Consider the following 25,027-nt stretch of genomic DNA (forward strand, 5'->3'; position numbering starts at 1 on the left):
AACCGTTCTTTGTTGCTTTCCACCTCAGCCCCAAAAGTGTGTCCCAATAATAACGAAGTCTGTTACTGTAACAATATTGAACCACAATAGAACCGATTTTTTTAATGCAACCAATTGAGATTAATTATATTGATATCTATATTGATATTAAAATGTCAGCACTTTTGAAAAGACATAGATGAGATGGATGGCTCTTATTTTCAGGGAGTCTAATACCTCAGTATGTTGATACACCTCCATTTCCTTAACAACATATTCTTCAAACAGTCCCTTATAACACTATCATGATAATGTAAATGTAATATACAGACTAATTATCAGTGTGATGACCTACTGCCTGAATCTTAAAGAAATAGCCCTATTAGGGTCTAAGCTTGTGGAAACTATTTTTATAAAGCTTTCCAGTCTGTTAAATCTGAATCAAGAATTAATTGTAATATACAATATTGATGGTCATATCAAGCTGAAATTTCTGGGGTGTTTCTCAAAACCTGAATCTCCACCTTTCCTCATCCAAACCTCCAGTACTGCTTTAGGTTGTTGTGAAATCCATTACACGATCACTTGGAGTTATGCACATTTCATACAAAAATCTCCAAAGCAAAAACAAGGGAGGAAACGGAGGTATTGGGAGCTCTCAATAATGACAGTATCATAGTTCTATTGTTTCTTTGCTTTGCCTGCATTTCACTATCAACCATGTTCATAATATTAAATAATTGCCTTCTCTTTACTCGGTAATTGGGGAGCCTGTCATTCAAATCTGGAAGCCTGAATTCAAGCCCTTGACAGAAATAAAAGTACACATGTCTTTGGCTGTAGCAGTCTCTCCTTTTTAATGTGTGCATGCACAAACCTCTCATTGTTGGAGTCATCTTACATTACAGATTGTTATTGCTCATGCTGCTTTTTATTGAAACTCCAGCCAATCCCACAGCAGCCTACAAACCATGATTGTGTCCACCACTGAAAAACAGTGGACATGACAGCAATGAATTGTTCATACACATTCCAACTCACTGTAAGTAATGTAATGTAATTAGTCAAAAATATAGAGGTGACTGGACACACAGCAACAAATCCCTTCATCAAAAATGTATTCTAAAACCTTACACATGAAAGATAAAACTCTGAAAGCAAACTGAAAATCTCACACAAAGCTTCTCCGCAAAGCATAATATTTCTCTAAAATATTGAATGAATAAAAAAATAAATATGGAACATTACAATTACAAAAGACTTTTAAAAAGTAAACCAGAAACCAGGAACCGATGAAACAAGATGAACACATGCGAGGCCCCTTAGAGGCCCTGCACCTCCCACAGTAGGATCTCATTAAAAGCTACAGTGAAAAGAAGTGTCCCCGACGGAGAGAAGTGACACGTCTGCACTGAGTCACTGTGCTGCAGGAAGTCCTGGAACCTGCCACTGGTCGACTTGATCAACTTCAACACTCGCTCTGATAAGATATGAGACAGAGTGAGAGAAGTTATTTACACACACGCTCTAAACTTATACTACTGAAATCTAATGTCTTTACTGTAACCATATGGATTTGCATCATGAAAAACAAGGCCCGAGTTTACCTTTTGATCCCACCGCTATGAGTTGACTCTTACAGGATAGGCTCAAGCATGTGGCCCAGTCGGGCAGTGCAATCTTTTTTATTATCTGTAGTAAAAAAACATATTGTATGAGATTATTTTGCCCACAGATTGCTCTGTACAAGTACATGAAAAAGCACAACACTGTGGTAGAGGAGTGAAGCAGGGGGTGCTGCAGTACCTGTTTTTTAGCCAGGCTGTAGAAGGACAGCTCCTTCTCTACTCCATAGCCAGTGTAGACCACCAGGCTGGGGTCTGCAGGGCAGAAGGCAGCCAGACTGGGAGGGGGGCAGTCATCCTAAAGCACACATGATTTACAAAAATATTAGATGTGCAAAGGTTCGACATGGACAAAGCGTTTTATTTTTTTGCAGATTTCCTAAGTATTATATGGCTAAAGGGTTGGGGTTAAGTATCAGCCTCATAGTTAATGTGGGTCAGTGGTTAGCAGGTCCGTCTTTCAATCAGAGGACCGGCGGTTCGATCCCCATTTACGGCCCTGGTCGTTGTGTCCTTGAATTGCTCCCTGTAGCTGTTCTACGGTGTATGATTGTAAGTCGCTTTGGATAAAAGCGTCAGCTAAATTAAATGAAAATGTTAAATGTATGCAGATATCTCTTTACTTAACAAAATGGGAGATTGAGTATCTGTAAGACTTAAAAAGAGATAAACAGCAACACAACATTTAGAGTGACATTTCTAGCCAATATTACTACAATAACTACGATTTAAAATACAGAAGGTACCCCGAAATAGGCCGGAGCAGGAAATGTCAGCCAGTCAATCAGATCGCATTTGTCCTTCAACCAATCAGCAGCCCACACACTGACGCGTCGGTCAGCACTGGCAGCCAACCACATCTCGTTGCATTCCAGTCCCAAATTCTTACACTGAGGATTAGAAGATAAACAGTTTCAGATACTGATGGAAAATAAATGTCATAAAATGTCAAAAGAACCAAAAAAGGAATATCAGTGAGCCCTTTTCCCTTGTGTTTAAATGGCATCCCATATGATCCATAACCTTATATGTTGTAGCTGCCGAGAGCCGATGAAAGGAAATGTCAGGCAACTCAATGTATGAGAAGCAGAAAGTCCATCAAGGTCACTTTTACTGGAGAAGCCAAGTGCTGCATACATTACACGATACATGTGCATTTGCTCAATTAAAACGATAATTTCAAAAATATATGCGTATACCTATTCAGGAAAGTATTCAGTGTCTATGAAATACAAAAATTAGGCTGCTATTGTTTTATTATTCTGCCTGATGTATAAAAATATTCAAGTTATTAAATCAACGTTTATTATTTCATGTGGCTTTTTGAGATTAGAAGCAGTTTCTAAATGTATTGATGGCACTTACTACAAAAATCCACATTTGTAAGTATGTGGATGACATCTTCATATAAATAAATATTAACGTTGCCATTTTCTATTTCTTTATGATTAATAGTGATTATTAAGAATAAACCAGGTCATTTAAGATTTTACATTCACAGTATTGAGTAAGTCTTTCCATGTCACAAGCTTTGGTCAGTTGACATGTTATGTATTTGCCAGCAGAAACATAAGTTTCAAGTGCATTTAAGAAGAAAATTCTAACTTCTTGGAGAATCAATCTCCAAGGGGATATAACTCAGGAGTAAAAGTCCGAAGTGTTTGATAAGTGATTGCCGTTGCAGAAAGGCCTCAGCTGTGCACTCTCTGGACTGTATTTTGTCAGCGATAACTGTAATTGTTGTTCATCAGCGGCTATTCTAACCTGTCACTATTTCTATTGTGCTGCCACATTTCGCTTGGTTAAGGCTTCACTCCTTGATCTGATTCAGAGAGCTGACCTGTTGATTCACACACTGGATGGTGGTAATTGGTGCTCCTTTGTGGTCCTTGATGAAACGTAAAGTCGCTCCATTCACTGGGCTGCTGACAGCTACCAGACCATTCTTCCCCCCTGAAAGGATCACATGACCTGTAGGGGGCCAACAGGAGTTATGAGGCCGAACTGGATGAAACATAGCTGCTTTAACATAACAAGACACTTACTGCAAGAACATGGATTTAATCAAGTGTTTTTGAATCTCCTGACTACTCAACTCTGCATTGACCCGTCCTTTGATCCTTTATACATTGTTCCATTAGTGTTTGACCACTACAACAGCAACCTGTTGGATCAGGGCTCTTCACTGGAGGTTGTTAAAAGACATGAAGGTTATTAAGCTACTGCTATCCTCTCTCACCGTTAGCAGAGAACTGCACGGCAGTGACAGCCACTTGATGGGGATGCAGCTTCATCTCCATCTCTGAAGATGAAAGCCGGAAGATCCTCAGGGTCCCATCGCTGTATCCTGCTGCGACACATGCACTCTCCTGATTGGAAGAAGGGCTCCAGCATACACAGCCGCAGGCCTGACCCACAGAAAAACAAACAGAGGGGGGTATTATCTAAAGGGCATATGCTGTATGCTTGATCAGATCAATTAGTGGTTAGTTTCACCACACTATTTAAATTTGCTCGGAATAGAAGCACTAGGAGACGGCAATTAGCGTAATACATATATGTTTATCAAGTTGTACAAATTATTATTTTATATTTGTGTAATTTGTTAAATTCCCTGATATTCTGACTTCCCCATTCAATTTACTGCCTCAAATGCTTCATCAAGGTCCATCGAAGTCACCTATTAATTTAGAATATTAAGTGTATTCCTTAAGTGCTCCTCCTATGAATCGCCACCTTAACGTGGTGGAGGAGTTTGAGTGGCTCAGTGATCCTGGGAGCTATGTTGTCCGGGGCGTCAGCCCCTGGTAGGGTCTCCCAAGGCAAACAGGTCTCGGGGGAGAGCCCAGACTAAGAGCGGTTCAATAAACCCTGATGAATAGCAGCCCACGGATTGTAGCCACCTTGCCCGGACAAGGGAAACCGGGGCACCCTCCCGGAGCCAGACCCAGGAGGGGAGCTCGTCGGCGAGCGTCTGGTGGCCGGGCTTTCGCCCATGGGGCCCGGTCGGGCTCAGCCCGAAAGAACAACATGGAGCAGCTGTCACCCTGTGGACCCACCACCCGCAGGGTGAATTATCGGGGTCGGGTGCTATGTAGACCGGGCGGCGGGCCAGGCGGGAGACCTGGGCGGGCCGATCGCCGGCAGCATAGACTAGCTCTAGGGACGTGGAACGTCACCTCACTAGCGGGGAAAGAGCCGGAGCTGGTGCAGGAGGTGGAGCGGTACCAGCTAGATATAGTTGGGCTCACCTCCACGCACAGCATGGGCTCTGGAACCAAGCTCCTGGAGAAGGGTTGGACTTTGTCCTTTTCTGGAGTTGCCCAGGGTGAGAGGCGCCGGGCGGGAGTGGGGATACTCACGAGCCCCCGGCTGAGCGCCGCTGTGTTGGAGTTTTCCCCGGGGAACGAGAGGGTCGCCTCCCTGCGCCTACGGGTTGCGGGGAGTAAGGCTCTGACTGTTGTTTGTGCTTATGCACCGAACAGCATTTCGGAGTATCCGGCCTTCTTGGAGTCGGTGGGAGGGGTCCTGGAAAGGGCGCCGCCTGCCGACTCCATAGTTCTCCTGGGAGACTTCAACGCTCACGTGGGCAATGACAGAGAAACCTGGCGGGGCGTGATTGGGAGGAACGGCTTGCCCGATCTGAACCCGAATGGTGTTTTGTTGTTGGACTTCTGTGCTAGCCACAGTTTGTCCATAACGAACACCATGTTCGAACATAAGGTGGCTCATAAGTGTACCTGGTACCAGAACACCTTAGGCCGGAGATCAATGATCGACTTTGTAATCGTATCATCTGATCTGCGGCCGTATGTCTTGGACACTCGGGTGAAGAGAGGAGCAGAGCTGTCAACTGATCACCACCTGGTGGTGAGTTGGATCAGATGGCGGGGGACTCGGCTAGAGAGACCTGGCAAGCCCAAACGTGTAGTGAGGGTGAACTGGGAACGTCTGGCAGAGGATCCTGTCCGGGAGGTCTTCAACTCCCACCTCCGGAAGAACTTCTCACAAATCCCGAGGGAGGCTGGGGACATGGAATCCGAGTGGATCTTGTTCAAAGCCTCTATTGTGGACGCGGCTGCTCGGGGCTGTGGCCGGAAGGTCATCGGTGCCTGTCGTGGCGGCAACCCTAGAACCCGGTGGTGGACACCGGGGGTGAGGGTAGCCGTCAAACTGAAGAAGGAGGCCTTTCGGGCCTGGCTGGCCCAGGGGTCTCCTGAAGCAGCTGACGGGTACCGGCGGGCCAAAAGGGCTGCAGCGACGATGGTCGCGGAGGCTAAAACTCGGGCATGGGAGGAGTTCGGGGAGGCCATGGAGAAGGACTTTCGGTTGGCCTCAAGGAAGTTCTGGCAAACCATCCGACGGCTCAGGAAGGGAAAGCAGGGTCTACCCCAGGCTGTTCTCAGCAGGGGGGGGGAACTGCTGACCCGGACTGGGGACATCGTCGGGCGGTGGAAAGAGCACTTTGAGGAACTCCTAAACCCGGCCAACATGTCCCCCGGAGAGGGGGCAGCGCCGGAAGACTTTGGGGTGGATTCACCCATATCCCTGGCAGAGGTCGCTAAGGTAGTCAAAAAGCTCCTTGGTGGCAAGGCGCCAGGGGTGGATGAGATCCGCCCTGAGATGCTGAAAGCGCTGGACATTGTTGGGCTGTCTTGGTTGACACGCCTTTTCAGTGTCGCATGGGGGTCGGGAACAGTGCCCATGGACTGGCAGACCGGGGTGGTGGTTCCCATCTTCAAGAAGGGGGACCGGAGAGTGTGCTCGAACTATCGAGGTATCACACTGCTCAGCCTCCCGGGAAAAGCTTATGCCAGGGTGCTGGAGAGGAGGCTCCGACCGCTTGTCGAACCTCAGATTCAGGACGAACAGTGCGGATTCCGTCCCGGTCGTGGAACAGTGGACCAGCTCTTTACCCTCGCAAGATTACTGGAGGGGTCCTGGGAGTTTGCCCAACCAGTTTACATGTGCTTTGTAGACCTGGAGAAGGCTTTCGACCGGGTCCCTCGGGGGTTTTTGTGGGGGGTGCTGCGGGAGTATGGGGTGCCGGACCCGTTGGCACGGGCCATCCGGTCTCTGTATGCCTGCAGTAGGAGCTGTGTTCGTCTCCTCGGTAGTAAGTCAGACATGTTCCCGGTGGGTGTTGGCCTCCGCCAGGGCTGCCCTTTATCACCGGTCCTGTTCGTGACCTTCATGGACAGGATATCTAGGCGCAGCCAGGGGGCGGAGAGGATCCGGTTCGGGAGTCTCGGGATCGCCTCTCTGCTGTTTGCGGATGATGTGGTCCTGTTTGCCTCCTCGGACCGTGACCTCCAGCATTCACTGCGGCGTTTTGCAGCCGAGTGCGAAGCGGCAGGGATGAGAGTTAGCACCTCCAAATCTGAGGCCATGGTGCTCTGCCGGAAACCGGCGGATTGCTCCCTCCAGGTGGGGGCAAACTGCCTACCCCAAGCGAAGGAGTTCAAGTATCTCGGGGTCTTGTTCACGAGTGAGGGTAAGGTGGAGCGGGAGATCGATAGGCGGATCGGTGCGGCTGCAGCAGTAAAACAGGCGCTGTACCGGTCCGTCTTAGTGAAGAGGGAGCTGAGCCGGAAGGCAAAGCTCTCCATTTACTGGTCGGTCTACGTTCCAACCCTCACCTATGGTCACGAACTCTGGGTCGTGACCGAAAGAACGAGATCTCGGATACAAGCGGCCGAAATGAGCTTCCTCCGTAGGGTGGCCGGGCTCAGCCTTAGAGATAGGGTAAGGAGCTCGGACATCAGGGGGGAGCTTGGAGTCGAGTCGCTGCTCCTTCGTGTCGAAAGGAGTCAGCTGAGGTGGTTCGGGCATCTAGTTAGGATGCCTCCTGGACGCCTCCCATTAGAGGTTTTTCCGGGCACGTCCAACTGGTAGGAGGCCCCGGGGAAGACCGAGGACACGCTGGAGGGATTATATCTCCCGGCTGGCCTTGGAACGCCTCGGGATCCCCCAGAATGAGCTGGAAAGTGCTGCGGGTGAGAGGGAAGCCTGGGTCGGCCTGCTGAACCTGCTGCCACCGCGACCCGACCCCGGATAAGCGGGTGATAATGGATGGATGGATGGATGGATATTAAGTGTATTCCCTCACCTGACTGAGCACCTGAAACTGCACCACCAGTTCGTTGCTAGGGACCGACCACACCCTCACACTGCCATCTTCGCTGCAGGTGGCAAAATGTCTCTCGTCGGCGCTAAAAACCACACCATTCACCTGGACAGCACAGGAGTACACACAGATAATTAATGTCAAAACTGGTGCACCACATTAATATTCGCAGCACGACCTTCGCAGAGCGTCCTCAGAAGTCACACAAGGTCGTTTTCATCAGTCTTATCTGGCCTTTTGTTGCAACAATTTCCTGCTGTATTCAGAATTATTTTCTTTTTCTGTAAAGCTTTACAATCTTGCCCCAATCAGCAATTATTGCTACTTAAATTAATCAAACAGCTATCATGATTAAATAAATTACACCAAACCCTTGCTAGATAAATAAATAAAAAACTACAATTAATTAATTGGAAATTCTTTAATTTCAACCCTCTCATTCATCAATACCATTACAAGATGGGTCACTAGAAAGGGTCCTGATATAAACAAATATAAGTATATTAACAAATATTCATTTTATGTGGTATTGTTATAAAATTTGAATTTGAACTTGGACTAGGTACAGTTGTGTTTTCCAGCTCATAAGTCCCAGCAGTCTGCCGGCATCGGTTAGCAAAAACATATTCAGGGGGAAATAAAAAACTTTCTACTTCAGGGTGTTCAAACTTCTATTTCTCAATGCCAGTAGTACTTACAGTGATTCTGACTGTTACCTTTCATAAGAGACTAAACCATTTCAAGAACAGCTTTCAACAGCTTTCTTTGGGCATTTTAGGCACATTTTACAGAAACAGGTTAACTGAGTATAATAACCATGAATGTCAATACAACATTTCCTGGCAACCCATTTTGTTTGTTGTTGGAGATATTTCAGTCTGGACCAATCAATTCACATTGCCATCCCACATAGCTGAACAAAAAATTTTCACTGTAAAAAAAAATCAAAAGCAGCAACTGCTTTAAAATGAGGAAGAAATTATATATTCAGCCGGAGCAGCAGCAGCTGTTGGAGGCCTCAGTAACAGGTGAGTTTTCCAAATAGAGTGAATTAGTAGAGATACAATATTTGTTCATTAGACACATTTCAAGAGTAAAGTTATAGCTTTTTTGCAATTACAACTACGAGTAAAATGCAGCCAGGTGGACAATGCCATCAACCCATTGTCACTATGCTAAACAACACACTTGCCTCCCAGTTATAGGTTGTGTTTTTCCAGCTCCTGACACAGGATGTGCATATGGTTATTTTTCATTTCCCAAAGCTCACACTGGTACCTTGGTCTTGTGCCCGCTGACCAGCCGGATGCTGCTGTTGTCTGACCAGTTGATGTACCAGAGGGTACCCGCTGTGGTGCCAACGATGCCCATGTCCATAGTGTTATCAAATGCTGCACTGATCGTCGTCCCATCCAGCATTATCTCCTGCCCCAACACCACCGTGGTCCCACTGAAGAACAGACCAAAAACAATGACATGACCACTTAAGGATGAGATGGAACCAAATCCTCATTCTTCATCCGTTTCACACAATACACATTAACACACAATTCCAATAATTAACTTGATGTGCTCTTTTTAAACGTTATGGCTCATCATTCTACGAGTCAGGCCTGGCAGAAATGAAAAGGCACCATAAACCATAATTTGCATAAACATGCCCGCCAGTAGCAATCTCCACATCAAGTACACTGACATTTAAATTAACAGCTATACAACTTGTTCTCAAGATATTCTTAAGAGGTCTGTAGTGGTTAAGTACAAGGGTAGGTATACCATAAACATAAATATATTATACAGTTTTACAATTTTATAGAAACTGTAATGAAACACAGGTGACACTAACTGGCATGTATGCATTCGTCACATGAGATAATTAAAGGAAAGAGGCTACTGCTCAGATAAGAAACAGGCATAATCATCAGAATCTGATAAGAATAATAAACTACAAACAGACCTGTCTTCCACATTGCAGTTCTTTCCTTGAGGCTTCACACCCTCTAAAGCGTCAACCTCCCACAGTCGCAACCAGCGGGTGTTGCTGCCTGTCAAAAGACGGTTCCCTCGACACTGCAGCACTCCTAAACCAAGAAACCATAGCAATCCTATAACTATTTGTGGAAACCCAGGACCAGAATACATGCAATGGATTTTGGCAATGGCAAGTTTACCAAGGGTAATACAAGGCATCCTCCTAATACAATACAAGTACCAGAAGAGAATAATGCTGTTGTGGTATTTTTTTTCTTTGAGAACCATAAAGAGTATTAAGCCAAATTAGCTGGTTACAATATACAGAGGGTCCATTTGTACCGATCTCCCCTCATCAGCTTCCCAGGTCATGAGGCAGCGCTGCGTGTTTATGTCCCAGACGCAAACGTGTCCTCGATTGGTGGCGGTGGAACAGAAAGGAGTCCATGTGGTAGCACAGAGCCGTCAGCTCCACATCACCTACTTCCACTGGCGCTTTCACCTTCTGGACCTACAAGTGTGAAGGAGTGGTTAATTCCCATGAACCAAGCAACGACAACTAGAAAATGTAGTTCTGACATACTAAGTACTTGAGAAGACTGCATTGATCGCTAACATAGTTTATCGGAGGATGGGGGGTTTAGTCAACCACACTAACATTCTCTCCTAAATTATCAAGCAGGTTTTTCTGTGGTCATATACCTTGAGGTCTACATCCAAGCCATGCGTGTGGATGAGGCAGAAATAAGCCCCTTGGCTGCCCACACAGGCCAGCTGGCTGGCTGTTGAGGGGCTGAAGGCTGCGGCATGAATCGGTCCCGACACCCTCACACTGGACAGCAGCTTGAAGGTCTTACTGCTCCACAGAGCCACCTCTGGGTCAGAAAAGTCTCCTATGGGTCGTTGGAAAGAATCAGTGGTCAGTCATAGCAGAGTAGCTTGATTGGCCTTTTTCTTTATATGAATCATCTATAGTCACCTGACATTTACCACCAAGTTTGAAATGCTAATCTAATTTATATTTACTGACCAGCAGAGAGAAAGAAGCGATCATCCCTGGAGAAAGCGAGACTCTGCACCGCTCCCACGTGGTAGGAGATGGTATTGCGACAAGTTCCATTCTGGACGTCCCACATGCAGATGAGGCTCCTGCTACCGTTACTGCCACCAGCTGCTGATGCCACTGTCTACACAGGAAGTATAACAGACACAGAGCACATTCATTTTGCATCTATGATTCCATAAAGCACGGGACTAACAGGACGTATGCCGAACAAGGGAAAGTCCTGGATTTCTTTCCAAGATTGTGGGGTCTGAATTTCTCTTAGAGATGAAGAACAGACATCTAATCCATTAGCATCCATTATGAGATGTAGTGGAGTACTGTTTTAGTGGCCGATTATAAAACGACCTTTATGCCACCACCTAGCGTCTGTGTCGGGCCAAACCAAAAATGAGCACTGTAACCAATTAAAGATGATGGATGACTAGGTCCGCCCACTTACTGACAAAAAAACAACACTTGCAATCAAGCAGGTTACGTTGCGCAGGTGAAAGTTTCGCGAGGAGAAGAGCAGTGATAGAAGTTGCGCGCCAAGGGACCACAAGCAGAGATATTATCTGTATAAGCACTGTCACAACTGTGAAGTTTAGGACAATGAACAATACCTTTGCATCATTTGTGACGGCAAGACAAGAGATCTCCTCGCTGTGGCCTTGCAAGTGTCTCTGACTTCCGGTATGCAGGTACTCCACCACCACAACACAGCCGCACGAGTACGCAAACAAACCTGCAACATAAATCGATTGCTGGGTAGAGAAAAAACAATAACCAGTCCCTTTTGTTTTTTAAAGCAGACATGAGGCACAAAGCAATCTGTGTATTTTTCTAATAAAATAATAAAAGATTATTTCTGAAACGTGATAGAACGCTTGTGTGCACAGAGTATTATTTTTCTTGTATAGTGTGGAATATTTCTACTCTTTTTTTTGTATTACTTTCACGCTCATAATTTTATAATAACCTTGGTCAGGGCTCCACACCATGTTGCCACGCCCATTGCCATTGTAGCCGATCACTGCTTTCATCTTTATGCCCCTCTTCTCCTGGTTGGGCAGCCCAAGCAGCCTGGATCAGAGACAACATTTAGACATGACAACAAACACACCAATACACCCAGTAACTAGTCTATCATTACATAACATTGTCATAGTCTTTACCTGGTCAAGACGTGAGGCCTTGAAACGTGGGATAAAGTGACTGTAACAATCAGGACGAACTGGCTTCTTCTCGGTCAACTCAACTAAATGACAAAATAGAAGAAAAAAATAGAAGAAAAAAGGACAACAGAAAGCCACTTCCCTGTTAATGCAGGACAATGCAGTGGGGCACTTACCAGCGTTCATATGACTTGTGTTCATGGGAGATGTGTTGACCAGCTCTGTGACTTGGAGGAAGGAGGTGGCAGGTCTGGAGTCAGAGGAAGGACCAGTGACTGGGACTGTAGCTGTTGGGATGGACGGGGTGTCATCGCAAATCGACAAGGAGCCCAAAGCTGCAGGAGGGCAACAGGAGAGAAAATATCACAATAAACAAAGTCCCTGCGTCCATCAAAAACCTCTGGTATGGCCATTAGCAACAAATATATTCTTGATACATGTATTGAGCGTGCATTTTGGTGTTGCTAAGCAACTTCTAAAAAGTCTGTTTGATATATATATATATATATATATATATATATATATATATATATAAAATTGAATTGAAAATTTGAATTGAATAGAAGTAATTCTTCATTTAATTGGAGCCTTCAAGTGCATTTCATGGTTCTCACTCAGACAGACTCTCTCTCTCTCTCTCTCTCGAAAACTCAGAAAAATATCTTTAGCAATATATAGAACGCCTGAACAGTCTAGAAAAATCAATACAAATCCTGTGGAAAGTGCCTCCTTCAGTTAAATAGTAATTAAATTGATAAATCAAATGGTAAGTCTATTTCCAGCCAGAGTGCAATAATATATATTGCATGGTAAGGGAGCATGGATGAGAGTTAGAAAGGAATCTCTCGTAAGTGCACTGCTCAAAACTACAATTTTGTCAATATGTTTCTACTTTCTAAATCTCCTAACTATTGAATGAACTAGTCAATCACTTATCAATTGAAATGCTGAAGGAGAGGCATTTGTCCATAGTTGGAAAACGTCTTGAATGTCAGTTACTAGTGAACGTTTGAACATTTCAGAAACAAACACAAAAAGAGCAGTTTAATGACAAAATTGGATGCAAAGTTACCAACACTAAACTTTCCTAATGCATTGGTAGAAATCTATTTTTAGCTGAATTTGTAGCTACTATGTATCCATGTGAACTCATCAAGACATTGTTAAGTTATGAAAACCAAGGCATATTTGTGTCAATACATCATATTTTTCATATGCAACTTGAAATTAGTCAGAAATGAGCCAGACATGAGCTACAAATGTGTGTGTGACAGCTAATCATGCAGTTTAGCAAAGGGTGGGCTGGTGGGTAATTTTAAAAGTGAAAAACTCACCCTCCTGTTCAACTTGGTCTAGGGTGCTGATGTCCAGTCGTGATGGCGGTGAGGAGGGGAGGGGTGCTGTCTGTCGAGGCATCCCATTGGACAACCGAACTCCACTAACGTCTGAAATGTTACAACAATTATTTCTTTTTAATTAGTAAGAACATTTTAATCAGGTTTATCTTATAATATAAAAGCATGAACACAAACACTTAATTAAGTTACCTGATTTAGGAGCTGAGATGTAGCCTGATCTTAGAGGGAACTGAGTAGGGATAGAAAAAATAAAACTTAAAAAGTGTAACACACACATTATTAACAAGATTCAAAAATGCACCAGCGATTATTACCGACAGTCTGTCAAGGAGTCAACAGGATGTGCCAGGAAGTCCCAAAGGAATATGGCGTCTCCCACTGAGACTACACCCAGTTGGTCGGGGGTGAAGCTCACCTGGCGGATGGGCTGACTGTGGCCTATGAACATCTGGTACAGAGAACCACGTTTTGGTTACTAGTGACATAACCAACTAAAACTCCTACTGCTACTTTAACTGAAGACAACATACTTTCTATGATAGCGATGGTTGCAACCTTTTACCACTTAATTCCACAATATTAACTGAGCTCATGATTTTATTATTTGCACAGAAATGTGAAAATATCTGACATCAGATGGCTTAATCACAGAATACACTTTAAGATTACTGCCTACCTTTGTTTGTTTTCAAAGGATGTTTAAATTGTAAATGTGTGCTCTAACTGACAAGGTGAAATTTGTTAATTCAGATTAACAACTAGTTGCTTATTTGACTCATACTATCAAATATAAATCAGAAGCGCCTCTGTAGTTTACATACAAGTTAATAAAACTCATTCTAAAAGATAAAAAATTCGAAATTGTTGACTACCTGTGAGCTAATATCGAGCTCCATGCTATAATCCCACACTTTCACAGCATTGTGTCCTGCCGTCAGCAGGAATCGACTGTCCTCACTCACAGCCAGGGACGAGCACTGGTGTTTGTGCACCTTAGACACCTGTCATGAAGACAGAAATCCAGCATATGATTGAAAAACAGAATACACCGATTGTGTACAGGAAAACTGGGAATTGAAACAGGAGAAAAACCAGTAGTAAGAGCTTTTAATGTACGGAACATATTTTCAAAAAGTGTCTCAAGCTCAATCATGGACCCTCTCTTTGTAGTACTCAACGAGGTCATCTAATGTGTATAAAGCTCAGCAGTTTATACCTCTCGGAGCACGACGGCCTGTCTTGGTGCTAACCCAGAGGATCTTGTTAGCCGATGTGGCGACCAACAAGTGTTCAGTGGAGGCCGGAGAGAGAAGCAGACCCTCAGTGCAGAATCACAAGACGGGGGCTTTGTACATCCAAATAATCACATCTACATGGAGCAACTAGACACAGATGGAACAGGTCATGTGGACACATAAGAACATCATCTTAATAAGAATGTTTTAATAGGAACTATTGGCCATCTTAGGCACGTCGTCTGCATGGTGTTACATTTTGGGGAATGGGGGATGCTGCCTTACCACTCCTTCATAACTGTGACATGAATCTGAACTAATTATACTACAACAAATAGCATGGTACTGACAGTGTGCAAAATACCTCATCCAGAGACTGCGAGTCCGCGATGGTGACAATGTACTCCGAGGGGCCGATAAAAGCCAGACAGCGGCTGTCACTGCTCACTGTGAGAGCATCTGGGAGCACGCTCGGTGCCTCTGGCCAACACATTGCCTAGCCAATCAGGTACAGAGTGAATCCAACAACAATGGTGTTAAACTTGGCTGCCTGGTATACACACGACACATAAGTGTATACGTTGTCCTACAGTGTTAATAGGCTCACAGTTCACCTTTCTGATAAGGTGAATCATTCAACATACTGAAGTTTAGGTGCGTTTGTGCGATAGTTTGTGGGCTCTGTGTATACATACACACAACTCTGATCACATCGTGGTCTTCCTCAGAAGCGTTGTTAAAGTGCCAAAGAGCCCTGAGAGTCAGCACTGTACATGAACTCCCACATCGGAGAGAAGGCAAGACCCACCACTTCACCTCTGTGCTGCCTAAAATATATAAATACAATATATGTTCAGGTAAATACAAACAAACAGAGAAACAAGAACACAAATGCAGTTGTTATCGTCAGTGCCAAACTTGACTATTCTAGTCACGCTATAGTGCGTTTTGGACCTTGTAAATGTGTAGCAACATGTCACTTCATTATAAATACTATATTATGCTAGCAGTTGGCCAGCAGCTAGGAATTGTATTTGGCTCTATGTTCAAGTAATGTTATACACATTGACATATCCTACAATAGCATATAGTAATTGTCCCCAAGCAAGCTTTTGGTATCCCAAAGCAGGAGCTTCCACTATAGTTTAGACGTACTTGTGTTCAGCCAGCACCTTGGCACTGGAGATGCCAAAGACTCTGACGATGCCAGAGCTGAAGCCACAAGAGAAGACCTGCTCGCTGGGATGGAAGGCCACTGAACAGGGGCTGTCCTCTGACACAAAATCATACAACTAAGCACAGGAGACAACAGACAGTCAGTTAAACAGTAAATAAGCCAATGGTAACAGAGGCAGTGTCAGTTACTTTAGTGTAAAGATATACATACTCATAACTGGAGCATCTTCAAATATTTTTGATTTGGTAAATTAAATGGGTTAATCCCAATAATTTGTTTGGGGCTTTAGTTTGCCACCAGGAAGTCAGGACTGTATAGTCAAAATAATGACATCTTTAAAATTCTTAAAAACAGGGAGTTTGGTGGTCAGTTTTGCCAACAAACGCAGACGTACTTAAGACTCTTTTTTTAAAAAATCTTTGCTGAAAACACATGAATGTAGTATTGATTGACCTGATGCAAGGAATCCATATTCCAAATGCGCACCGTGCCATCGGATGATGCGGTTGTGAGATGCCGATGGATGCCATCCACACTGAAGCCGAGCACAGTGTCTGTATGTGACCTCATCAGCGTGTTGTAACCACGACTGCTCACATCAAGGAAACCCAGGGTACCAGTGGAGGTGGCTGCCAGGACCTGAAGGCTGTCCGAGGAGACCGACACCAGGCTCACAGGACCCTCGTGCTCTTGAAAACAATGAGATGTGTCTGAGTCATTGTTTGGTCTGTGTGAGGATGGTGCACATACACATTACATATTCATGATTTAAATGTCGGTACACAATGCGAAGCAAAGAGCAAAAAATATACGTCAGGTCTGTTTGATGCATCTTTTTTCTACAATTGCAAACAATGACCTGGGTTGTACTGCAAACGTGTGGCTGTCAGGCTACTGCTACAGGTCAATATTATGCCATGCCTCAATGTGCCTACCAGCCTCCAGGAAGATGGTAGAAAAAATCAAGGGGCCAGAGACGCAGGAAGCCATCTTCAGAGCCCGTGGTACAAAATGATGAGGACACACTGATGCTGTTGATGGCAATGCCTGACCTGGGACACACACACACACACACACAAACAATGACCCACAAGTTCTGAAAAAGTTTTTTATTTACCCCCTCTACTAGTAAATAACACACCTGTATTACAAGTCAATTTCTCCCTGCAGTGTGCATGCTGCTGCTGTGCAGGCAACAGCCTCCGGGACATTTCTAATAACAACTCTGCTGTAGTCGATTTCAAAAGATATAGCCACTCCGACTGCTAGCAAATCTATGGGAAGACAATCACAAAAGGAAAATATTAATCATTTAATAATAATAATAATAATAATAATAATTATTATAATTATAATAATAATGTTTACAGTGGATTGGATTAGGCTTCTGCCAATCCTACGTAAACTTGGATAGTTTCAGTGTCTGCTTTGCTAACTCACAGTGTTCGTTTCATCAAGATGCTGGTTGGAAGAATTTCCCTCCTCAAAGGCCACATCAGTGAAGTCCAGTGAGTGGTATTCACCCTAGGTTGACTGGACAGGAGCGCAGCGTCCCATTCCTCACTCGCCACAGGCGAATATTGTCACGACCACATGACACCATCCTGAAACCAGCACACTCAAAGATTAAGAGATCAAGAGTTGTAATTTACTGACGAGTCGGCATAAGGCGGTTTCATTGCTGCTACTGAAGCTAGAACCTTTTCACGTCTACCACTATCTCACAAAGGCATAGGAACCAGAAGTAAAAGGCCAAACTGAAGTCTTCATTTACAGTAAGCTTCAGTACATTTTTCCAACAATGTGCACGTAGTTAAAATTAAAAAATAATACATTTCTCCACATCTTGTAAACGGCAGAGCAGAGTGTGCTGTAATGATGCAGCGGTCATACCCCCATCTAGATTTAGCCTACCTTCCCTCTAGCTCCCAGCCTGTCTCTTCAACACATCCATGGCCTGTGTGGTTTGTAGGGCCGTACTGGATAGTTAGAAGCAATTGCTAGGGTGCGACCTCATCTCTGAAATTATCTCAGCCTTCAGTACACAAGTTAATTAACTAATATATATATATATATATATATATATATAATATATATATATATAAATAAAATAAATAAAAAGATAGATGTAATTGTTTCCAAAATTCACCATGTTTTTATCATAAATAAATATTCTGCATTCAATTCACTCTTTAGAGGCACTTGTAGCTGGATGCACAGCAGTGCTCTTATCAGCAAATGTGTGGACGTAGTATTCTGTTTAGTTTGTTCCAAAATGCATATTTAAATTTGTTTTTGGTGTCAGTTGGTGTCTGTTCAGAACATGGTGGCTCTTGTTGGTAATTATATGCATTTTACTACTCATAGGAATTCAGCGGCCCCCTCCACCTTCATTTACTGAGACCACTGAAACTGCACGTGTGTAACGATGAATGTAAATCTGTCATGACACATCTGCAGGATTAACAGAACCCACTTTCCAGAACTCGCCATTTCCATAAGGATTATGTGTGAAATAAATGCCAATCCAATATTTGCAGCAAATGTATGGACATATGCACAACAAATTTCCCAAATATGCACTCTTAGCTAGATAAAACAATCAAATACACAAATATAATATTACACAGAGAAGTGAAGGTACCTGGTATCATCAAAGGCAGCAACCTTCATGGTGAGTATGTCAACATCTGTGTGTGCTTTGGCTAAAATGGTCACCATCTCCACCTTTACTAATGTCTGAAGTGTTCCACACGACCACCATCTATGAAAGATGGAATAAGCACCACAAACACAGACAGTCGGCTTGCAGCTTTGCTGAGTCATAGACTCTAACAAGGGGAGCTAATTTATAGCATGCCATCTACAATGATATCAATGGGTTTCTTAGCACTTTATCATCTGGGTCTTAATAATAGCCATGGCCGATTATCTTTATTCATAAATGAGAAAAATAAGCCCTTGAATTTTCATGTGGGAAAATTTGCATTTGTGTCACTTACCGTTTTAACTGTGTGGCTGTCTTTTCCTACTCCACAGAGAATACTGCCGCCGTATGAGAAGCTTCGAAAAGGAATGAGAACAAAGAAGACAACATTTGTGTGAATGAAGAGTGATCAACATAAGCTTAGACCTCATTTTATATTGAATATACAGGCTTATACTATCTTATCTTAAGAAGGCTGAGTGTGCATGTGCATATATAGTTGGTTACCTAAGAGAGGATAATGAATGAGCATGAATCCTAAACATGGCCAGACAGTTTTCCTTTGTGGTAGTTCCACACTCGAACTACACTGTGGTTTGCCAGTTTGTGCCGAGGCCAGCAGTGTTGTATTGCCATTAAAAGCCAGTGCGAAACCTACAGAGAACACACATGGACAGAAGATGCAACATTTTTTGTAATGAACACAGAAGAAAATACATGCTACCCTGGATCCTGTGCCTCATGCTGGTATATGCAATGCCTACAATCTGAGTCTGAGCCAGTGCTGCTCTGTATGGCACCAGTAACATTCTGTCAGCTCTACATCAGTGGCCGATCTGAAGACTTCATAGGCGGCACAGACACGGCAAGCTTTCCATTACAGAGAATCCAGAGATCCAGAAAAGGCATTTTACGCAATCCAGGTTGAAACAGGCAGGAAATGGAGAGCAGAAAAAGCACTGAAGATAGCGGAGTCACGGCTGAGGCAGAAGGCACTGGAGGGGTCCTAGCAACAGGGCGTGCAGCATAGGCTACTTCCCTGTGACCGGGGTCAACAACGTCCAGTGCAAACTAGAAGCAACATCTCGTTCAGGAGTGAGTGCAAGCTTGCATGGAGGAGCATGAGCCAGCAGGATGGTAGGAACGGGACAGCAAGGAGCATGGCACATTTGGCAAGCAGACTTCCATCTCATTAGGTTCTCAGTCCATGCGGTCTACGATGTCCTACCAAGTCCAGCAAACCTTCACATCTGGGACAAAATTGAGACTACTTTCTGCCCTCCATTTTTGTGCGGTTAACAAATAATTTCCTTTTTATGTTGCACAGAAATTAAGTCATTTAGTGTGTTCTTGGTCACATCAATTTGAAAGCTGGACCAAAGTGTTTGATTTCATTCAATTACAATTAGGCCAAATAAAAAGCCTCAAGTTGTAAGGACAGTCTCGGACAGTCTTTTTTCTCTCTCAACACCTCAAAAGGGAGATCTTTCCTGTCACCAAGGCAGAGGTCAGGGATCGCTGCAGTCTGGTTTTGCGCCCTGGTCACAGCACAATACAGCCCCACTTTCAGCATCTTTTACATTCATTAAGGATGCTGCCAGAATCAGCAGTGCCATCCAAACACATTGAAGACATTCTACTATGGCGGTAGCACCTAAAAGCTCACTTACCTTATCAGTGTGGCCGATGAAGAACCTCTGCTGGTTAGACAAATATTTTCAAAGAGACGATAATTGCGTGACACGGATACACCACCGCATCACCGGATTTGCTCCACAAGGCCTACAGTGTAATAAAGTACAGCTGTTGGACCTCCAATAGTCTTCGATTAAATGCAATTTATTGGTGACCCTCAAAATCACAAAAGTATGTGAAGCCAGTCTGATAAGAATTTAACTGCATGAACATACACATTTGGGTCGTGGCTCCTTCCGAAGCCGATGATTCGATTGAGCCTAAGAATTGGGTCTGGAAGCAGCTTCTAACAAGGAGGAGTAGAAAAAGTAAAAGAAAAAGAATTGTAATGAGTTCTCAAACAAATGCTGTCCAGCAGCTGGTTTCATTGCCCTCTCTACTGTCCTCATTTCTCACCTCCTCTCTGGGTTCTTTGGACAATGATAGATGGACACGGATGTGGAGCTGGAGTGCAAACAAACGAGAATATAAGGAGATCAATAGGGTTTCCAATGCTGCCACAAACAATCATACTACAGTCAAGGAAATGCACTGTATTGAATATGATGTACAAAAAAGAGAAGAATGGGGTATTTAATTGGATTCCTGGTGAATTTAATCAATAAGAAGCTTCACCTCTTCTTCACTTTCATCCTCATGTTGGCTGAATCCGTCCTCAGGATCAACATGCACATGAACTCCCCTGTCACCGGTAGCCGCGGGAGGCCTGGATGTGAACTTCTGTGAACTGGAGCAAGTTGACTCCTGCTGGTCATCGTTATGGAGAAGCCAGGCATCATTCTTTTGAGTGGAAACTACGCCCCAGGTCCGGTATGTTGGTCAACCATGGGTGTTTGATTCCTCAGGAGCTGAGGAGACAGAAGGAGAAAATGACTTTTCACAGACAAAATTCAAGCTGATCGGAATCAAAGAGAAAATAAGTCTTACTGATTTTGGAGTGGTGATCTGCTGGCTGAGAGACACGGGGTCCTTAAAAGGTTTGCTGAAGTTTACACAGCTAGACTCCTCTCTAATTGGGCTTCTTTGGTCAGAGACACATTCTGGGAGAGAAAGGAATATGAAGGGCGTCATCTACAATACATTCCTAATAGAGAAATTGTGTTTTTGTCCAAAACAGCCCTGATCCATTGTATTCGAAGCAGAATCCATTTAATTGCCAAGTAGTGAAAAAAATGTCCCCTGTGCGGTATTAATAAAAGTATCTATCTATATATCTATGCTTTAACATACAAGGAATTTATCCGGTAATAGTTGGAACAAAATTAATTACACAATAATTATTTCTGTGTGGTGCAAAGCACAAAATACAATTAATTATAATTTCTTGTCGAAGCATGTGGAAAAAGTCAAACCCAATGAGTATGGCATGCAAGGGCCGTAAAAGCTGAAAATACTGTATGATGAAAATTATGAACAGTGTGTTATTTCATGACTTACTAGCCTCGGGCTCAAAGTTGCCTTTTTGAATGGAGTCAAACGGTAACTTTGTTCCATCTGAAGGAAACCTGTTGGGGTAAGATAAGATGAGGGTCTCCACAGCAGTACATGGTGACAGAAGCAGGTAACGGTGGAGTTTTCTTAAATTCATAGCAATATAGACTGAAAATCGTATTTTATATAACAAGTGACTCTGCTAGTCATACAACAATGATAGTGTCTCTGTAATATGGCAACATATCCATTTCTGAATCTCTGTTAAAGATGAATTGATGAAATGATCAATGCTGTGACTTAAAGTTATTAGTGTTTCACTGGTTACCCAAATGTGGATAAAAAACAACAAATTAGTATCAAACTATATGGTCCCAGAAATGACAAAAAGCACTTCTTTTTTAGCACTATTTTAGTGATGTGCATGGTATTCTCTAGGTGAGGTTACCTTACCTGATATAATCATAGAGGTCATGCCAGGAGCCCCCCTTGGGAACAGGATATGACATGTCTCTGGGCATAGGACCTGTTCCCGAGAAGAAGCCAGACCCATCATCTTGGCTTCACTGAAGGAAATTCCTGTTGGAGACAATTGCACGGGTAGAGGAGCAAAGTAAGGATGTCATACATCTACTAAGAGGACATTATAGAATCAACATCTGAGGGTGCAGTCTGATACCAAATATGTTTTCCTCTAAAAATGATTTATTTCTACTAAGAGATACACTATTTGGGAATTTAGTGGTTTGAATAAGCAATGCGTTTAAAGAATGACAGGGATACTTCAATAATGAAGCCATATTTTTTCCCTAAAAGCACTTGTTGGCAATATCTCTCTAAGTGAACTTTAAAGAAGATCACTTGGCATTATTCTTATTATCCACCTGACATTTTCTCAACCTCGTAGATAACCAACAGTGATATTCACAGAAACAAAGTGTACATATTGTTAGGTGTTAGGTGTAATATCACTCAACAAAACACACCAATAACTCCCATGTTTGCAGCTGCTATGTGTTTAGGTATGTTTGTTTATATGTGGATGCATCTAATGTAATCACGCTGTAATTTATAATGTAATTATGTGAGGCTATGTAAAGACTGTGGCACACAATTTCTCACCTGGATCTAACAGCAGGTCGCTGGTAAACATGTTTTTCACTGCCATATTAGCACAAAGCTTAATGCTCTTTACTTGACTGTAGCAGCGGTTGAGGTAGACAGAGAGTGTGTACTGCAGATCCAGCATCAAACAGGTCCAACGCACTGAAGTGGGGGCTGGACCCACCAAACCTAGAACACATACACATAAATATGGCTTACTCCTATAGTAAGGCCATGGAAGAGTATTTACATTAGATTAGATTAGATTTTACGTTATTCATCCCCAGGGGGAAATTTACTTGAAGCAGTAGCAAAAATTTTCTTACAAATATACAATAAAATAAAATAGCAGGGCATATTACATTTAGATGATTCAAATAATAATAAAGGAAATGAAAATTGTAAAAAATATAATAAAAATGAAAGTGTATACAGTGTATGTAAAGTATAAAGTGACAGCGGTGCAAGGTTTGTTGATGTTCAATAAGTTATATAAAAACATACAGAAAATTATCAAAACAAATGGATACGAACAATAGCTCATATCTACATAAGTACAGTTGCATATGTGTGTGAATATATCTACCATGTCTTGCAGATTTGGCCGTGCTTTCATAAACTGAATCCTTTGCAGCTCCGCACAGGAAAGGAAACTGAAGCCAGGTAGCTGTGGACTTGAACTCTTTGAACATGTTGGAAAAAGAGATACGGACTACCTGGCCCTCCTACACATCACAGCACACAGAGAGAGGGAGAAAGAAAAATTATTCCTTCTTTTAATGAATTTCAATCATCGTCCCATGCATACATTTATAGTAGATACGGGTTGAATAGTTCACAGCTAAGTAAGCTTCTGGGGTTTTCTTTTTGAATTGTTGTAACATCTACGGTATAGATCTCCCACAATACAACGTATTGACAATGTAAACAACAAATAATTTAAAAAAGCAACATTGTGGATTAGTCTCCTGATTTAAGCAAAACAAACCCGAGTCCCGTTGAGATAGTGTAGGTATATCAATACACTTAATTTAATCACACGTACACATGCTCAGGATACTCGCTTAAAATCAGGTCAGATACCTCCACAGAGACATCCAGGTGGACCACAAAGGATTTGCCAGGTGCGGGCCTGAAGAGAAGGTAGAAGTAGCGTCCTATCAGCCCCAGAGACTGGTTGCCGTTCTTGGGTACCAGGATGTAGCTGTTGGCAGGAACAGGACCCCTGATCCTGAACACTGAACACTTAAGTCTCTTGTCCTGCGGGATTTCAGCAAAGGTGGACATCAATCAAACCAACTTTGGTCTGAAAACTAGTTGATAAAAGTGATACTCTACACAAAATCCATGTTTCAGGGTTGTGTTGAAATGTTTATGTGGACGTTTTGCCACCATGGGACAATTCTCCAAACGTTGTACAGCCATCTCTCAAGCCTACACCAGTGTTTGACATTCAAAAGATAGTTCGTGGGTAAAGTATAACTTTAAATACCACAAGTATGACAGTGTGTAGCAAGGTTACCGTGTATGTTGACACGTCCCCCTCTTTTGCCGACTTCTTCCAGTCTTCAACTTTGACATGTTTGAATATGTTGACATAAGGATGCTGCCAACCTGCGACGTCACAACAGGGTTTAAAGTGATAGTCAATCATAACGGCGTGAACTTTCGTTTCAAGTGAGGTCTTAAAGTCTGTATAGGTTGACGTAACTATACGAAGCGACTTTAATTAAACACTTTAAAGTTGGGTTTACCTTTCGAGGCCATTGGTAACGAATATGTGAAGTCCACCTGTTGCTGTTTCAGCTTCAACTTGTTAAAACTCGAGCAGCTGAGATCTTAGCTCGCGGGGGAAAAAAGCAGCTAACTGACCGGAAAAGCTCCTTCTCCGTTTCCGACCGAGCAAACTGATAACAGACGTGGTTTCACATCGTTCAGGGCTTTTCCAGTTCTCGCCGGTAACGTCACCGAGAAAACAACAGTTGGGATTTAACATCAAGCGGCGCTAACTGCAGCAATTATATCCTTCCCGCTCCAGCCTCCGCCGTTACCAACGACAAGACGACGCGTGTGACGTCTTTGCTTTGCGTTCGCTGGCGCTTCTGGGTAATGTAGTTCTCACTCGGAGCGAACAGGAACGCAAAAGAGAAACTGAGGCATTTTGGAATATGAGTGCAAATGGGTTTTAAAGAAGACATGTATTGTTCGGGTGTAGATTAACTTTGCAGTTTTAAATGTACAACCTGTTTTTGGGACTTGAGTTCCTGTTGACTTTATTGCTTTATTGCAAGCCTATACTGTTCATTCTATCCATCAATCATATCAAGTGATCGATAGAGTGATCACCTCATACTTTTTTAGACAATGAATTACCCATCCTGAAAGAACGTATGCACTG

The 25,027-nt window shown here is 43.3% G+C and overlaps 1 protein-coding gene across 1 annotated transcript; it reads right to left on the reverse strand.

The window, feature by feature from the left end:
- Positions 1-811: 811 nt before the first annotated feature.
- wdr90 (WD repeat domain 90) lies at positions 812-24,699 on the reverse strand. The gene is given in 59 exon segments (XM_034558906.1): positions 812-1,459; positions 1,587-1,671; positions 1,786-1,902; positions 2,351-2,494; positions 3,445-3,575; positions 3,844-4,012; positions 7,714-7,836; positions 9,010-9,181; positions 9,689-9,818; positions 10,050-10,131; positions 10,133-10,213; positions 10,405-10,595; positions 10,733-10,889; positions 11,371-11,492; positions 11,727-11,799; positions 11,801-11,830; positions 11,923-12,005; positions 12,099-12,257; positions 13,257-13,367; positions 13,470-13,728; positions 14,153-14,286; positions 14,503-14,662; positions 14,880-14,978; positions 14,980-15,011; positions 15,211-15,253; positions 15,255-15,342; positions 15,671-15,807; positions 16,146-16,381; positions 16,628-16,652; positions 16,654-16,744; positions 16,830-16,897; positions 16,899-16,937; positions 16,939-16,966; positions 17,133-17,140; positions 17,142-17,216; positions 17,218-17,296; positions 18,337-18,410; positions 18,412-18,456; positions 18,695-18,755; positions 18,907-18,956; positions 18,958-18,996; positions 18,998-19,053; positions 20,066-20,111; positions 20,113-20,181; positions 20,312-20,380; positions 20,491-20,526; positions 20,528-20,555; positions 20,711-20,895; positions 20,897-20,914; positions 20,916-20,942; positions 21,022-21,134; positions 21,532-21,599; positions 21,979-22,060; positions 22,063-22,104; positions 22,648-22,818; positions 23,216-23,354; positions 23,713-23,889; positions 24,152-24,243; positions 24,384-24,699. Coding segments are annotated over 59 exon segments (5,619 nt in total). The 5' UTR covers positions 24,397-24,699; the 3' UTR covers positions 812-1,301.
- Positions 24,700-25,027: the final 328 nt, after the last annotated feature.

This window comes from Cyclopterus lumpus, chromosome 19 (genome assembly GCF_009769545.1).
Source record: "Cyclopterus lumpus isolate fCycLum1 chromosome 19, fCycLum1.pri, whole genome shotgun sequence".
Lineage (NCBI taxonomy): Eukaryota > Metazoa > Chordata > Actinopteri > Perciformes > Cyclopteridae > Cyclopterus > Cyclopterus lumpus.